General features: G+C 37.9%; 1 protein-coding gene across 2 annotated transcripts in view; it reads left to right on the forward strand.

Annotated features, from left to right (window-relative positions):
* Window positions 1-5,343: 5,343 nt before the first annotated feature.
* Window positions 5,344-19,276, forward strand: part of fat3a (FAT atypical cadherin 3a) — a 135,265-nt gene continuing 121,332 nt past the window's right edge. For both annotated transcript variants that reach the window (XM_055225931.1, XM_033976900.2), the window contains exon 1: window positions 5,344-8,641. In XM_055225931.1, coding sequence (XP_055081906.1) covers window positions 5,344-8,641 — 3,298 coding nt within the window. The remainder of the gene's footprint in view (window positions 8,642-19,276) is intronic.

Raw genomic sequence — 19,276 nt, forward strand, 5'->3', positions numbered from 1 at the left:
ACTATTTAGCAAACAATTTTAAGGATCTGCAGAGGCCTTGATTGTCACCTTAAATGCAAATTTCACCATGTTTAATGGCAAGGTGGCTTATAATGATGCTAAGGGGATGCCGTGATGGGCTAGTGCGGCTGACATGTTTTGTTACTACACGAGTGAACACTTTGCAAGTTGTACTAAGAACTTTAATGTACAGTTATTTGCAGCTGATATAAGTCAGAAAAGGAAATAATAATGTCACTCATAAATATAAGATTCAGTCCAAGATGTCGAGACACTGGTCTGGCTGTCTTTTTAAAATATAAATGTTTATTGTTCATTTTGTCACTGTCCTTAGAGACCAGCTGATGGGCCCTCCAACAGAAATCTCACATAGTGTGCATATTACTATTACTAAACTAGAATCATTTTCCCATTGCTATTTGCCTGGGAAGTTGTTGAAGACTTAAGCAGATGAAACTTGCAGAGTGTTCAGTGGCTGTTTTATAAAGCCAGACAAAGCGTATTTCTCACTGTACTATAAGACTCTCTTCAGCTCCAAGACATCCTCACAGAATGAATGTGGGTCAGGCCTACGCTCAATACTCTCCTAAGCACAGATTGTGTTTCTCGAGTAGCAGCTGTTTGGGCAAATGACTGCTTTAGAGAATCAAAGAGGAGATTGGTGCAACTTGTACTGGGTTATTTTCAGTGTGTGTAGACTCAACCACAAACCAAAGTCAAGTTGCAAAGTTTAGATATAAAACTGCCATCATATATGTCGGCCATAAACGCCATCTGCCAACTTTAATGTGTGAAATGAATGGGTGGGTGATTGCAGCTGAAGCTTCTCTTTTGCTGTTTAGTTTTTGGAGTCATGTTTGGCTTAATTACTAACTATAAACAAATTGGTAGCTACGAGAGTGAGAGAGGGTAGAGTGATTTGTCAGTGTGTTTGTAATCTATGTATGTAAACATATTTGATGAAGTGAGCAATTATAATGTCTTCACCTAATCAGAGTGACAGACTGAGATAAGTGGATAAATTGTTTGATAATAGTATAATGTAATTAGCTATTTTAATGGCAAAGTATCTACAGAGCATGCGTGTGTTGTGTGGTTATTTCAGTGATATGTGATTATTCAGGTCCCAATGTATTCAGTATAATTAAAAAATCATAAAACTTGCTGAACTGACGTCTGTAACTTTTCTGGAGATGGTAAAAAAAAAAAAAATCTCACTGAGCAAGGTTATCCACAGATGTGCTTGTTTCTATGGAGATAGAAAAGTTTACTGTGGAGTATTCTAGGCAAAGGCAACATCAAGTATGTTGACTGGAATAGTAATAGATAGTGCATGTTTAACTTTTCTTTTTGATTTTTTTGGGTTAATGGTAGTGTTTCTTATTAATTGTAACACTAAAATGGGATATGTGGCATCTGGAAATATAGTGCTTTGAAAATGTCCAGCACTATTGTAAAGCTCTAGGCAGTAAATCGAGAGAGCATTTCTATAATAAAGGTATCATTGTTGTTGTATGTTAAAATGACAACAAAACTACAATAACAAAAAAAATAAAATACATAAAAATACATAAATAAAATAAAATAACACTGTAAAAAATAAACAAAATAAAACCACAATAAAATAAAGAAATGAACAAAATAAAAAAATAGCAAAATAAAATAACAATAAAAATAAATAAATAAACAATAATAAAAATAAAACAACTCATCATTTGATAGTTTGTTAGCAGATATATCATATTCATATCCACATACTGAAAACTGACATTCCCCACAGCCTGAATAAAACCCACTGGTATTTGTGGCAGAATGCATGTAAAACAACACAGTTCAAATTCAGATCAGATAGTAGGGCTTAAATGATTGTAATGTTGAATAAAACATGAATCAGAGTCTGCCTGGCCCTAGGGCGGGACACAGCACTGCAGATGGAGGTTGTCCTTGGAACAGTTGGTTTGTGCAGCGTCAAGTGAACATCAACAAAATCGACTCTCCAACCTAAAACCACACGATTCATGTCTAAAATACAGGCTACAAGTTTTACAAATCTACACAAGCATGTCTTTGATATTCAGTTTGGGTGGACTAATTGCTGTGGTTATTTTAAAGTACCCAAAGTACCTATCTCAAGTCATGCTTTCTGGTTGGTTGTAGTGTGTGGTTAAGAGGCCCATATTGCGCTATTGTCTGAACCATGTTATAATGTTGTTTCCTCATCACAAAAATACCTGGAGTTCTGTTTTGTTTCATTCGCACATGTTTAACACACAAACCCTGCATATTTTCTACTCTCAAACAGAAAACTGTTCCACCTTGTGATGTCATGTGGTAATACTGTGTGCCACTGTGTTTTTAAACTCCATACACCTTCACTAGAATAAGTAGGATGATTTCAGCGCTGGAACCACCAATCTCTATGGAACTAAAGGTAAAAGAGGGCTGTTAATATGAAAACTACCACTATATGACATAACAATGTGGAACAAAGCTTTGGAAATGTAGACAGACACATCGTTTTTCAATCGTTTACCAATGTGGTTTAATAGTCATCTAACTAGAGCAAACAACGAAGTTAAATCTGTCAACTGGACAAATCTTTTAGGAGTGAAGACGTTTCGCTGCTCATCCAAGCTGCTTCTTCAGTTCAGAAGTGAAACGTCTTCACTCCTACAAGATTTGTCCAGTTAACAGATTTAACTTCGTTGTTTGCTATGGATCAGACCTGGACGACTGAGGGTCTACACAGACATCATTTAACTAGAGCACTTTAAATATCGCAGACTATATTGTGTTAACTAGATTTTACGTCTGTCAATTTCTTTTAAGCTACAATTCCTACGACTACAACTTCATTTACCCATATGTATGTTTATCCATAATTCCAACACTTGCTTGTGTAGTTTACATTCACCACTGGCTTCAAACCAACCCCCGGGGCTAAACAGTGCATGAGACACACAACAACGCCACAAAAATGTGTACGAGCTGACAGCCACACCACGCTAGTGTATCCAGAACCTCTGCCCAAGGCCACTGTGTTTTCAGGCCTGTGTAACTGCTGTGGTGACAAGAGTATGGGCTAATGAGCTCCTAAGCCCTATTTGTCCAGGCAAAGACACGACTGTAAACAGTATTAGGGACTACATGCCCTGTCAGAAAGGTTGTGGTGTTGTGGTTTTAAATGGATAACTTCTTATCTAAGAAAATAGCCCGGAATGGTACAGGAATTTTAAAGATTATGCAGGGAGGTATTTAGTGTTTAATGGTGAAGATGTATACATTTCTAAATTTAGTACTTAATCTCACACATAGTGCATTTTTAATTCAGACAATGAAGCAGTGTTTCTTCCATTCCATTGCATTTTAAAATTAACAAGTGAAAAATTTACAGCAATGAAATTAGTTGTATAAGTAGTAGTTGTTGTAGTAGTAGTAGTAGCAGTAGCAGTAGTAGTAGTAGCAGTAGTAATAGTAGCAGTAGAGGAGAATTAGTAGAGCCCAATTGTATTAAGTCAAAGTAGTGCCTGTAACAGTGATGATGACGAGTGGTAGCAATTGAGGAAACCTATATGACTGACATAGAATCCAAAACCTTCTCGCGTTAGGAATGCAAACACTGAATCTTTACCTTATGTGTCTCAGAGAGTTCCACTTTTATATCTTGAAATATTTGTTGATTTTCCTAAAAGTTTTTGATCTGTATTTTTACTGTATGCAGTCTCCAGTTTAGTCTGCATTGTCGAAGGCGGTTTCTCAAGGCCAAACTGCTCCCTCAGACTTGATCCTGGGCACTTTTCAATATATACGAATGTAACAGAGCACCATGTTATTATTGCTGGCTTTAGACCTAGTTTTACCCCCGTCTGAGCGTCCGCTGTGGTTAAAAAGCGCCGAGTCACTTCAAATCTAGCCTTCTGTGGCACAGCCCTCACCACAACATGGCATTTATCAGATCAGGCCCTGTCCCAAACCATACAGAGGTAGCATTTTTGTGGCTTCTCCTTTCGGAACAACTCGAAAAAAAAAAAAGGTTAAAAAAAAAACACTACCCAATGTGAACATAGCCGCTGTTGAACCCATATCTGGTTTACATCCTGGAGTTTGGTGTATTTTAGGAATAAGGTTATGATAGGGTCAACACAGCAAGGCCCGTCATTTTCTCTGGCTCAGTTATTTTCTTTGGGGATGTTACTCCTCTGCTTCTTCAGAGCTGTACAATTATTTTGTTCCTTCTCAAACCATTCTTGGTTTTTCAAGGACTTGCAATAGTCAGTGCCCCGAGACCACACAGGGATGATGTAACCCTTGTTTAATCTGCCATAAACTGAAATGCTGATTTGTTACTTTGTTTAGTCAGTAATCATCTTTGAATGCAATAGTTTAGAGATGTGTAACGTCCAATCAAATCTTATGAAGCTCCATTTCCCAAGTCCAGCGTCTGGTCTGTGGACTGATAATGGTACAGAGTATGGATTTATTGAAGAACATTTACAGATAGAGCAGTAAAATTGATGATAGATAGATAGATAGATAGAAGAAGAGAGAGAGGTATGTTTGTTTTTTGTTTTGTTTTTTTCAACTGTTTTTATTGCTCAAAAATCTGTTGAAAAACATGCGATCTAACAGTGAGTGATGTCACCTCCAACAACCTAACTCAACCTGGTGATGTCACCTGCTTGTTTCTATGGAGACAGATACCTTTAATATAATACTGTAGAACATTTCAGGCAACGCATGTTCCTGAACCCTCCACCTGAAAAGTTACAAAGTTCACCTTTCATTTATCTGGTGTAGGTACAGTATTTTAAATGATATTATGAGCACAGAGACATCATGTAATGAGCAATTTTGTTCTTCTGGTAAAGACATTAAACATTGTTCAACATGAAATGACAAAGACTGAATGTAAAGCAGAACTAGATATATTACTGACATTCAAATTAGCATTGACCACGAAACATTAAGCTACATGTGTTTTATGTCAGTGCCTGAACAGAGAGCATGGTTCATGCCAAGAGTCACTGAATTCTTGTCCTACAATGGAGCACTATGTAGAAATCAGGCAAGCCTCCGCTTTGACTTCCACTCTATTATTATTTTAAAAGCAATTTCTTCAACCATATCCATACACCAGTTATTTGTTTATTTTTTTGTTTTGGTATGTAAATACTACATAGCATAGTGTTCCAGAGCTTAGGGCCAGCCTCAGAGAAGGCCCTGTCCCCCCAGTATTAAGTGTCGGGGCACCATGAGCTGGGCCTCTGCGTAAGAATATAGATTGTGGTAAATTCTCATTGACTAACCTTTTTCCTTTTTATTGCAGGATGGAGTGATGATGTGATGGAGGGTACTATGGGCCAGTGGGCAGGTTCACGTGCCCCTCTTTTGCTCCAGGCCCTGTTACTTTTGCTGCTGCCTCTTTTCAAATCCTGCCTCAGTCAAACCACACCTCAGGATGGCCCCCGATTCGCCTTCACGCAGACGGTCTACCATGCAACGGTCTATGAAAACTCCGCAGCTCGCACCTATGCCAACAGTAAAATTAAAATGGGCATTCACCTGGCACAGCGCTCTTGGGAAATCCGGTATAGGATTACTTCAGGAGACGATGAGGGATTTTTCAAAGCGGAGGAGTATGTTTTGGGGGATTTCTGCTTTTTACGGATAAGGACTAAAGGTGGAAATGCAGCCATTTTGAACCGGGAGATCCAGGATAACTACGTGTTGACAGTGAAAGCATCGGTAAAAGGCGAGGCTTTGCTGGAGACGTGGGCAAAAGTTAGCATACAAGTTTTGGATATGAATGATTTACGGCCACTGTTTTCGCCCACAACTTATTCTGTCACTATTTCGGAAAGCACTCCTCTCAGGACTAGCATAGCACAAGTTACAGCCACAGATGCAGATATTGGCTCCAATGGTGAATTTTATTACTTTTTCAAAGATAAAATGGAGCTGTTCGCAGTTCACCCAACTAGTGGTGTAGTGTCACTTAGTGGAAAACTCAATGTTGATGAACAAAGCAGATATGACTTAGAAATCCTAGCAGTAGATCGCGGTATGAAGCTATATGGAAACAATGGCGTTAGCAGCACAGCTAAGCTTTTTGTTCATGTAGAAAGAGTCAACGAACATGCACCAACTTTGAATGTGGTCACTCATATGCCCTCATTGCTGGATAAGAACCCTGTTTATGCAATTATCACTGTGGAAGACTTAGATGAAGGTTTAAATGGGGAAATAGACACCGTTACTATTGTTCGTGGGGACCCATCTGACCATTTCTTTGTCGAACAAACAGACGATCATGAATTTACAATAAAGGGAACAGAGCCTGTAAACTGGGACATTTACCCTTTTGGTTGTAATCTAACTTTGCAAGCTAGAGACCGGGGAACGCCAACAAAATTTTCAGACGTTGAAGTTGTTCAAATTACTATTCAGAAAAAACAACCAGTTGATATCAAATTTGAAAAAGAGTTTTATGAAGCAAGCCTAAATGAAATCTCCCCACCTGGGACTATTGTCATAGGTGTAAAAATCAATCCAGAACCAGATGATGCTGAGTATATACTTGCTCCATCTGCCGATTCAGCCTTTTTCCGAATTAACACAATAACAGGCGTAATCTCTACCTCTCGTTGGTTCACAAAAGTCTCCCAAGATGTTTTCAACCTGGAAGTGCTAGAAGTAGACAGCGAGCTAAAAGTAAAAATTTGTGTTAGCATCGATGACGCTAACGACAACACACCAACTTTCATCCAGGCTTCTTATGAGGTTTTTGTCAATGAAAGTGTCCCTATTGGCACCAATGTGCTCTCTGTATCAGCTATAGATGATGACAAAGGTGAAAATGGCTATATAACATACAGTATTTCAAGTTTGCAGCCTGTACCGTTCAAAATAAATCAGTTTTCAGGCATAATTAACACAATTAAAGAGCTAGACTTTGAATCATCATCTGAGAGTTTTGTTTTTGTGGTTAGAGCATCTGATTGGGGATCTCCGTATAGAAGAGAAAGTGAAGTCAACGTAACAATTCACGTTGAGAATGTAAACGATAATCAGCCGTTGTTTGAAAAAGTTGCATGTCAGGGAGTGATTTCAAGGGACTTTCCTGTTGACGAAATAATTACCACAGTGTCCGCTATTGATGTAGATGAATTAGAACTGGTCAAATACAAAATCATTTCTGGCAATGAATTAGGATATTTTGATTTAAATCCAGATTCAGGAGTTCTGACTTTGCGGCGTTCAGTTGCCATGGCTACTCCTAAAAATGGCATATTTACTCTCAAAATTACTGCTACAGATGGGGAGAACTATTCCGATCCGATTTTTGTCAATATTACAATTGTACAAGGCAAAACACCCCCAAAGAGTTTCAATTGCAAAGAAACAAGAGTCGCACAAAAACTAGCAGAGAAGCTACTCAAGAAATCCAAAGCTGGCTCCAAACCCAAAATAGAAGAAGGCTTTATCGACCTATTTTCCATCAATCGGCAAATGCCACAGTTTGATAAAGCGTTCCCAACAGATATCAAAATTCGGGAAGATCTCAAAATTGGTTCTAGTGTTTTCCAAGTGAATGCATATGATGGTGACACTGGATTCAACGGACAAATTGTTTACGCCATTTCCGATGGGAATACAGATAATTGCTTTATGATTGACATGCACACAGGACTTATTAGCATATTTCTTCCTATGGATCGTGAAAAGAAAGACCGTTACCTGCTAAATTTAACAATATATGATCTTGGTCAACCACAGAAAAGCTCTTGGAGACTTCTCACTATTTTCATTGATGATGCCAATGACAATGCACCTCAATTTTTGCAAGAAACAGAATACAAAATTGTCATTCCTGAAAACACTGCGATTGGTACAGATGTTATCCAAGTTGAAGCTACAGACAAAGATCTTGGTTCAAATGGAGAGGTTGTCTACTCTATTCTTACCAGCACCACACAATTTGCTATAAATTCATCAAATGGGATTGTTTACGTTGCCGGACAACTTGACCGTGAGTTTATTCCAAGTTTTAGTCTCAAAATTGAAGCGAGAGACAAAGCAGAGAAAGGTAGTCAAAAATTTTCTGTTACAACTTTGAAAATTACATTGGAAGATGTCAATGACTGCCCGCCATTGTTCATACCCAGTGTTTACAAAGCTAGAGCATTGGAGGATCTTCCTGTTGGGACTGTAGTAGCTTGGCTGGAAACTCAAGATCCAGATTTAGGATTGGGAGGTCAGGTGCGATATTCTTTAGCCAATGATTATAATGGATGGTTTGAAGTGGACAAAGCAAGTGGAGCTATCCGATTGACAAAGGAACTAGACTACGAAACACAGCAGTTTTATAACCTCACCGTGCGGGCCAAAGACAAGGGACGTCCAGTTTCACTTTTGTCTGTAACTTTTGTGGAGATTGAAGTAGTTGACGTCAATGAAAACCTCTACGCACCATATTTTAACCAGTTTGCTTTAACTGGATTAATCAAGGAAAATTCACGTATTGGAACTATGCTTCTTCAAGTCACGGCCAATGATGAGGATGACGGTCGAGATGGGGAGATACAGTACTCCATTCGAGACGGTAGTGGACTGGGCCGGTTCGCCATCGATGAAGAGACAGGTTAGTCACTTTTTAAATATATATTTGCTGCATGAAATGATCATTTTAAAATGACAATCTTCAAATCATATTTAAATGTACATATAACCATAATGTATATAATCCATACAACCCCAAACTCCTCTGATCTGGAATGCTAAGCAGGATTGGACCTGGTTTGCACTTGGAGGGGAGACAGTTGGGACTAACAGTGATGGGGCAAAACTAGCTCTATTGCATACTGTCATTGTGTCCTTTGGCAAGAATTATTATACTTACCGCTTTGAGGCCATTTTTGACCCACTGAATGTTAACGAAAAGTCAGTTTTATTGTACCCAAAAAGTTTGGCGAAAAATTTATTATTTTGATGTTCAAAAAAATGAATGTATCAAAATGACTCAATAGCGCCACCTCATAGGCAACTCTTTTGGAATTTTCTAAGTCATAAAATATGGGTGTGGCCAGCCGGCAAAGAAAAAAGCACTTTTTTTTTTTTAAGTATTAAATTGCGCGTCACTCACATATGCAGTTTTCTATTTCCTAGCATTAATATACATTTTGTCCCAAATCTTGATCTGAACGCATATATATGCAATTTACATATGTCAAACATTACATTGCTACACGGTGCCTCCTTAAACTTGTTAATCAAAAAAATTTCTTTGAGGAGCGATGTGCACGGGAACAAAAGGCATGTACCCCGCGGTTGCAAGGGGTGGCGAGGGCCTTTATCACTATTTGCGTTTAATTAGGCCTGAGCCTCGGACAATGTCCCGGCGAGGGACTCATTAAAGCCGCGTCCGGAGCCCGGAAAATTGCAAAAATCAAGTAGTAAACATGCCACGACACGCCAGTGAGTGGTATCAAAAATTAGAACTCAACGAGCTCTAATTGTCACCAAAGACCCCGAGAAAAAATAACGAAAGACGATTCGGTAGCACCATCTCAAACTTTGATTTTCATTGGGCCAATGGGAAAAATCTGAAACTCACATCCAAAAATAGAACATGTCAGGACATGAATTTTTTTACATTATGGATGTTCATTCAAGAAACTTGCAAATTGGTCAAAATTAACTAGACCCATGTGGGATTATAGGCTACTCTTTTGGAATTTGCTAAATCATAAAATGTGGGTGTGGCCAACACGCTTGAATTTTTCAATGGGATCCAAAAAATTTTACTTTGTCAAAAACTTTGGAAATTTGGCATAGTCATCCATATTCCCATACTGAACAAAAAAGCCAATGAGAACATACTTCTATTTGCAAGTGTGTTACCATGGCAACACCTGACATTTCTCATTAAAATACCTGGGTTTAGGTTAACTGGGATGAAAAATAATTACTTTGCCATAGACCATTGAAATTTGATACACATATTCCACTCATCATACTGAACAAAAAAGCCAATGAAGACATACCTCTATTTCCAACCATGCAGTCGTGACAATGTCAGAAATTGTCTCATTGGAATGAATGGAGTAGTATTACTGAGACGCTAATTTTGGGGGGAGAGGCGATGTAAGCGGGAACGAAACGCAGGATCTTCGTGGGGGGGCATGTAGCTCATGGTCGCAAGGGGTGGCGAGGGCCTTTATCACTGCTTGCAGTTTTTATTATTATTATTATTATTATTATTATTATTATTATTATGTTTCACTTCTCACAAGGAAATTTGTTGCAAAAATCATTACATTAGTGATTTGAATATTGATTTATCACTTTTTGTATTGCCTTTTCAGTTAAATCCTTGTGACACCTTTTTAGTGGAATTTGCTTTGTGGATGGATTTCTAACTTATGACACTGGTGTATTCTGTATATGCCTTTTGTATATGCAATTTCTTTGGCATAAAAAACTTAGTAGCTAACCTGTAGTTAATTTCGTAACCACCTATACATTTTCTCATCCTACCATCCGTTACCCGCAGTATCTCTTCACCTGTCATGGTTATTAATCCCCTCTGTCCCTTTGCTCTCCCATCTTTTCCGACCCAACCCTATTTTGGTGAATTTACCGCAGGCTCTTGGTTCAAAGATGGCTGCTCTGCTGCTCTGTTGGTGCCAGTATTGGCCACTGTAATTCTCTTTAACTTGTAATTGTGTTTGTAGTGTTTCTCGGGGTTCGGCGCTGATTTATGGAGCTTGCCAAGGCTCTGCTAACAAGGGTCATAAATCCTGCTGCACCCGTTTTTGTTAATCACTATGGGACTAGTACTGGGCTCTGAGCTAAGACCAGAGCAGCAGGAGTAAGGATGGGCACATATTTGATGGTCTGAGGACTTTTCGTGTTTTAGCTTAGAGTCCTACATGTGAAAAGCTAAAAGTATTTTTTCTTACATTTGGGTTTTATTTGGGTTTCTCTTGTTACTTTTTATTACTTCAGTGTGAATCACAAACTGTATCCAAAATCTGTAGCCAGTCATATGCTTATACATTTACAAGATGTAGTGAATGTCAGTGTTGTTAAGTCAAATTAGAATGTGCATTTTATATGGATTTACATATCTTAAATCTATTAAAAATCTACACCTTAAAGTGGTGGAAAAGTAACCTGCATGATTCCATGGAAACAGAAACCATACTTTGGAGCATTTTCTAGTTTTATGCCAGTCCAAATAAGAGTCAGGTTTGTGGAGATGCAAGCCCACTCATAGTAAAAATGCATGTTTTTATATGTTTTAGTTCTATAAAAACATCCATAATGGAAAAAAAGGCACAAAAGGTTACAATTGCAAGCAGCAATAGTGCTATGTTTTTGATTAGGTTATTATAACATCACCTCACTTTCTACCCTACTTTACCCCAATGATTAAAAACACTGAGAAAAACTGGATCTTATAATATAAATAATATATAATAAATGCAATGTCCTATTTTATCATTCTAAAAAGTCTTCTAAGGCTTGTCAATACTGGATTAGTGGCTGTAAAAATGTAAGCCATTTGAACAATGTTGACACACAAATTAGTGTTGATTGTGGCAACGTATGTTCTGAATTTCATTACATACATTTCAATAAGTCTCTTCAGAACTTGTGTGCAAATATAGCTGTAATATTGCTTGGTATGTAATCCTGAATAAAATTAAGCATGTTCATTCCTCTGATTTTTAACCGAAGCATATATTATTTTACCATGTATCAGGAGCTTAAAAACGTGTGTGGGAGTTGTTTTTTTTTTTTTTTTTTCTGAAGCTAATGAAGAGGTGGGCGTTTGGTTAAAGCGAAGAGGATCTGTAGAGCTCCTGCTATAGCATGCTCTACCTGCTCTGGGCATAACATTAGACCTAACAGAGCTCACAGACATGCTCTTATATGATACTTTAAGTGTAGAGAGGGCTACTGAGAGCTACTCATTCAGTCAGTTGGGTTCAAATGGTTGAGGTGACACAGTAATTTGACACTGAAAACAAGTATTAAAGGCGCACTACGCAACTTTTCTGGTGGAAGGTCTGCCACTAGCTTATCTCCATTCAGATGTAATTCCTTTGCCTGGAATATTTCAGAGCATGGCATTATATTTAGCTAGATTTACATTGCTTACTTAAATGTTTTGAAAAATAAAAATCACTTAAAATCACAAAATAGATAAGTTTAATACTATACAGTGGAGTGGAGAAAAGCAATAAAATGTCCATAGTGGCAGACCCCTCACGAGAAATGTTACATTGTACACCTTTAAATGTTTACTGCTTAGTTACAATGCCTCAGGTGGTAGAGCAGTGGTCTTAGAACTGGTGCTGGTCTGACCAATGCATACAGTGGATATAAAAAGTCTACACACCCCTGTTCAAATGCCAGGTTTTTGTCGTGTAATCGTGTTCATGTGACCTATAACCTGTACAATGCAATTGAAAAACGAACAGAAACCCTTCAGGGAGGTGAAGTAAAAATAAACAACTGAGATAATGTGGTTGCATAAGTGTGCACACCCTTTTATAACTGGGGATGTGGCTGTGGTCAGATTTAACCGATTACATTCAAAGTCATGTTAAAGTGGAGTTAGCGCACACCTGCCACCAATTAATGTGCCTCTGATCAATCGCAGATAAAGGTCAGCTGTTCTAGTAGGTTTTTCTTGACATTTCTGTAGCCACATCTTCCAGCACAAGGCATGGTCCACAGAGAGCTTCCAAAGCATCTGAGGGATCTTATTATGCGAAGATATCAGTCAGGTGAAGGCCACAAAAGAATTCCCAAGGAATTAAATATACCATGGAACACAGTGAAGACTGTCATCATCAAGTGGAGAAAATATGGCACAACAGTGACATTACCAAGAACAGGACGTCTGTCCAAAGTTGATGATAAGAGGAGAAGAAAACTTGTTAGGGAGGCTGCCAAGAGGCCAACAGCAACACTGAAGGAGCTGCAGGAATTTCTGGCAAGTACTGGCTGTGTAGTACATGTGATAACAATCTCCCGTCTTCTTCATATGTCTGGGCTATGGGGTAGGATGGCAAGACGGATGCCTTATCTTACAAAGAAAAGTATCCGAGCCTGGCTTAATTTTGCAAAAAGACATCTGAAATCTCCAAACGCATTTGGGAAAATGTGTTATAGTCTGATGAAACCAAGGCTGAACTTTTTGGACATATTTTCCAAAAGGTATATATTTGGCGCAAAGACAACACTTCTCATCACCAAAATAACACCATATCTACAGTGAAGCATGGTGGTGGCAGCATCATGCTTTGGGGCTATATTTCTTCAACTGGAACTGGGACCTTAGTCAGGGTGGAGGGAATCATGAGCAGTTCCAAATACCAGTCTGTGTTGGCACAAAAAATTCGGCCTTCTGTTAGAAATCTGAAGATGAAGAGGAACTTCATCTTTCAGTACGACAATGACCCAAAGAACAGATCTTATTCAACAAAAGAATGGCTTCACCGGAATAAGATTGAGGTTTTGGAATGGCCCAGCCAGAGTCCAGACCTGAATCCCATCGAACACCTGTGGGGTGATCTGAAGAGGGCTGTAGACAGAAGATGCCCTTGCAATCTGTCAGATTTGGAGCAGTTTTGCAAAGAAGAGTGGGCAAATATTGCCACATCAAGATGTGCCACGATGATAGGCTCCTACCCAAAAAGACTGTGCTGTAATAAAAGCCAAAGATGCTGCAACAAAGTATTAGTTTAAGGGTGTTTATGCAAACAGGTTATCTTAAGTTTTTTTTATTATTTTTCCTCTTTAAAGTTTTCAGTTTGTTTTTCAATTGCATTGTGCAGGTTATAGGTCACATTAAAGGTGGAAAAAAGTTGTGAAATTCTTTATCTTGCTGTCATTATTTTACATGACAAAAACCTGGCATTGGAACGTGTAGACTTTCTATATATCAACTGTATATATTATTGTTGTGCCCTTGGGAAAGATACTTCTCCCAACTAGCTGGAATGAAGTGTGTTGATTAAAGCTCATCCGTTTGCAGGGTGTCCTATTTGCTCAATGTCCAGTTGTAAGCTCTAAAGGAGCCCTGAATGTAAGCAATGCTGACAAAACACTGGTCAAGCTGGTTTGAACTAGCAGCTGGTAGAGAGCAACATCTGACTCAACAGTAGGCACATTTTCTTTGGCGCTCTTATGAAAAATACAACCAAATCCCCCAGTCATACGCTGCCTACTATTTCGCTCATTTGTCAGCACAGCGGAGCCGTCTGAGCTGCAGCTATGAGCAAGCTTTCCCACTCTCCCAACCCTAGCACCCTCTCCGCAGTACACCGACACAAAGCTGGTTTTGTGGGGTACACAATGGCTCACGTCCCCGGCCCCCTTCAGATCCATCAGCACAAAGTTCAGTGGTTCCCAGGCACAAGTGACAGCCTAATTAAGAGTGCACTCCACTGCCTCTCCTGTCACATGGAGAGGTGTGGTGGCTCTGAGTGGGGTGGGATGAAAGAGGTTGACTTTGGCATTGTAAGAAATACTGTTGAAATAATTTGAAATTGAAATAAGTGGGCAAAGGTTGTATTGTGTCAAGAAAAAAATTGGTCTTCAGAATTGATGACAAGAACAAAGATGGATAGGCCTGTAAGCAGGTTGGTATAGTACTAAATTGCATTGACTATTACTTGAGGAACTTATTGAAGAAATTGTGCTTCTTAGAGCCGTTTTCGGCCATCAGACTTTTACTCCTTCTTGAGCACCATTTTGTAGGTAAGCTTCATATTGACCATATAAAATAATTTGAACACTTGCACTGCTCCTTCAGATATGACTTTATTTTTCAAATTTGTGTGGTTGATCCTTGAAAATACCAGATTGTCAGCGCAATTCATAGTGTTGTCCTTCTACATCAGTGGAACAGTTAATTTGAGATATTTTATAGATAAGTTCAGAAAGTTCATACTGAGATGGTTTAGTAAAAACTAAATTATGGATGTAGTGAAAGAGGACGTGATGTTTAACCATTTCACAGATGATTCACAGTGACTTTTAAATAATTATGTTACTAAAACTCTGTGGATTACAATTCAGAATGAGAAATTTGCTAAATTAGCTGCAAATGTGCAGAATTGTCCCCATGTGCAGAATTGAAGATGTTTGAGTCAACAGCAAAGAGAACAGTGCTGAGAAATACCTTGACTTTACACTTGCATTGAATCCAATTGCTTCCTATTCAACATCATTTTTTATTTTTTATTTTTTTTTTACTTTTGTCCCCCTAGGGCCATTAAAGCTGCTATGTGCAATTTATACCCAAAAAGGCCATGGTATTATTTTATCTTTCTTGTGAATCTATAGCTGCACTAATATCTGACACTTTTATTGTCCACGGTACAATTGGACATTTTTGAGTGGTCGGGTCCGATTTCCTTTTCTTTCAGAATAAATCCCTTTGTGTAGATGGTAAGCACCGGAGGTCCCTGAATATATAAATTATTTTTGTAAATTATTGTAATCAAACTACACATAACACCTTAAAAAATAATTGTTTTTCATGACATGATGCATTATGGGTAATTTGCTCTCTCAAAGTCGTCCCACTTCTCTACATTATAATTACCTGTAATCATTATTTATAATTCATGTCATGTTCTGGACACTCTTTAGTTATAACCTGACTATGTTTATCCTCTGTATATAAACCTTGTCTAACCTGAACCTGTAAAGTCTGTGACTGCCATTTGCGGCTAATAACACCCCACCATGCTTTTATTACTGCCATTAGTAAATTAATAACAGCATTTATCATAATTACACAGTGCTGCTGCTGCTGTGCGAGAGTGAATCAGTGCTAGCCCCATGTGTCATCCCAAACAGGCTCGGGACAGATTTGGATCATTATAGCTCAAACCATTTTGTAGTGTTAAGTCTTAAGCGATATGAACTTTTACTTGAAGCCAAAAATATTATTTTATTGTTATTATTTATTATTATTATATTATACTATTTGTCCTATTTAGTCAGGTGAAACTGAATATGAAGCAACCAAATGAAAGTTATAGATACTTTCAATCTCAAAATAAGAGTAACCAAGAAAACCAAGATCATAACCAAGAACATCAAGAGGTGGAACTGTCTTTCTTCACTTCATATTTTTGGCAATTTACCAGATCAAAAATTCAAGGAAATCAGTTTTGCCTTTGTTCTCACATGACTCTAGGGTTTAAGAAACACCAGTGCAAACTACATTAGTTAAGTAAGTCACTGTAGTTTTTGTTTTGATTCTTGATGCATTGATAAGCTATGGCTCTCTGTACTGGCAGTAACAAATGTTCTATACCCCGAATGTTGCTGGCTTTAGTGCACAGTTTACATGGATTTGGGTACATATGGACCCTACTGAATCTCATTTAATCACATGTCTGGCCAATGAATAATTTGTCAGTTGAAAATGTGCAGCTCAAAGTTTAATACACAGTGCAGTTATTAGTGTTTTTTCAATCAGAAGAACTCTCTCTTTTGACTTTGATGATTCCTGATAGGCAAGGACGATATACCAAAGATATATTGTGGTTTTCTATAGCATAGATTGCAATTTCACTGACTATAACTGTCTTTTGTTTCAGCACATAACTGCATTTATGGTAAATGGTCACATTTTTATATAATGCTTTTGTACCTTCAAGGCACTCAAAGAGCTTTACATCAAGGACCCACTCACCCATTCACACACGCATTCATATAACAGTGCACACAGGCACTAGGGGTGAGGTGGATTAAGTGTCTTGCCCAAGGACACAACAGCAGTAGTCATGTGTGGGAGCTGGAATCGCACTGCCAACCTGTGGATCAGTGGATCTGACACTACTAACTGAGCTATTGTCACCCATAATAATAGAACCAGAGAATCATGTCATGATGTCACTAAAATAACATATTGTAACAGCTTTTTTTCATATTGCCCTATATTTCTGTATTAATATTAATTAATAAGCTTTTATACATGTACGTGACAGGGAACTGATGTTACAATTATTGTAAATGGAAAAGATAGGTTTCAGTAATAGTCCTTGTTAAATACTACCATCATTATTCTTTCCAGGTCTGCCTCATTCAGTGTAACCTGCTACAGCTCATTCCTGTTTCCTGTCACTTCAGCTTTTTATATTCTGAAAATGCTAAAAAAATAAGTGTAATATTTTGTAGACCTTTTAATCCTTGGAGTGAATGGTGCATTAAAAATGAATGGGGAGCAGCCACCACTGTCTATACAGTTATTCAAATCTTATCCTAGTTTGACAGGGTCTTTTTCTGAGAACTCATTAGCTGAAGATCAGATATTTTCAGATTTCAATCACAAATCAAATCTTGCTCCAAAACAAGGACAAAAATAGAAGAAATAGTCTAAAAATGGCTACGTATTGAGTGTAAAAAAACCCAAAAGCAATTTCTGGTTCAAAAGATCTGGCACGAAAACAACACGGCCGCTGCAATGCATGACGCATAGCTCTATGGTCGTCATGGAAACCTTAGCTGCTGTGAGCTTATGTACACATGAGTTTGAGGCCAAATGTGTGAATGGAAAGAGGCCAGGTTGTGATGGTTTGGTGTGATTGTGAGGTGCTTTTATGATAGATTTGCAGACACGTGTAGGTAGTGCATGTACCTCAAAATAGCATGTAGTCATTTGGGTATTGGCCACTCTGTTGAACGTTGTCCATATAGTGCCTGATGGAGGAAAAAAAAAAAATTGCAGTAGTTATTTTGGAGATAGGCTTGTCACAATAACAAATTTTAAAGTGCGATATATTGCTGAAGTAAATATAGACGATAAACCATAATATTGAAACCAAACCATAAAACAGAACCAGAACTGCAGTAAATAAAGAGCAGAATGCTACACTTAAGCAGTTGGTTTGTATCTATAATGAGTCATAGAAGTTCATAATTCAAATCATAGAACAGAAAAATAACCCCAATTTTCTTACTACTGCAAAAGTAGTAAGTATTGTTCCATCTGTCATGTACTAAACGATAAGTTGATATAGTAATAATCGTGACAGGCCTATTTGGAGATAGATAGTTTAAAGTGAAAACCAACCATCAATCAATATAATCTTTCAAATAAGGGTAAAAAGTAGAGACAGATGATATGTATTTGCACTTTTTAGCGATGGGGTTATTGGCCTTTAATGTCCAGCACAGGCTGATGTTTTGTTTTGACCAAACTGCTGCCTACAGAATACACATAAAGCTTTATATTAACACTTTAATACGAATATGAAGAGTCATTGACCACACATCTCTCTTGTAGATTTGTGGTAAAAATGGGCTGTAGGTGAGTTTTTAGTCTATTTAAATTACATAATGTGAGAAAATGATCAAAATTGGCTCTACATCAAAAATATCGGTAGATATATATATATATATATGTAACTGTCAGCACTGTACCCTGTTGAAAATGCACATATTTTACTGAAACCAATGGATCGTATTTTTTGCCTTTCTGAGCCAAGTCCAATGTAATTCCTGCTATGCAAATGTAAAAATACTGCAGAACTGTTAAGTAGGTTACTGCAGACATAACAGTGGTTGACCAAAGCGCCTGCTGTTTGCTTGTGTCTTTTGGGGAGAAAACATGGGATGGTTGAAATGTTTTTGCTTGTGTAAAAACTTTTCACTTTACTTGCTGAAGATTATGCTGTAATTATAAGCTCCTTATAACTGTGTCTTACTTAAATATGTGCTCTGTAACATTTCTGGTCTTCCACCTACTTGTCCCCATGGAGATTGCAATGCATTTCCTGGAACAGCGTTAAACTTATCTGTCATTATGAAGAGATGCAAGTGTCTGTGGAGAGGCAGCCCTGCTAAGACAGCATGATTTTCAGTTTCACTTAATTTTTTTGGCAAAAGAAGACTTTCTGTGGTACACTACAGTTAAATCAATATGCTATATCCATGAAGACAAGCACATTCATCTTTATCAATTAAGGCATTTTAGTAGTGTGATACTAAAATTTCAAACTTGATTTCAATACTACGGAATAGACTGGATACTCAATACCGATTTTGATACCACAATGGTATTATTTAGACTTTAATACTTTCTTTTATAGTACCATGTGGCCTTATATTGGTGTAATCCCTCAGTTCTCCAGGTAGGTTCCATAGCGGTCGATGGACATATACTAGTCTATGTGGTCTTATACTTGTTCTGACTTGTTCTTAAGATCATTCTAAAGCTGTTCAGAAAACATTAATTTCTATC

The sequence above is a fragment of the Periophthalmus magnuspinnatus genome, chromosome 13 (assembly GCF_009829125.3).
Source record: "Periophthalmus magnuspinnatus isolate fPerMag1 chromosome 13, fPerMag1.2.pri, whole genome shotgun sequence".
Lineage (NCBI taxonomy): Eukaryota > Metazoa > Chordata > Actinopteri > Gobiiformes > Gobiidae > Periophthalmus > Periophthalmus magnuspinnatus.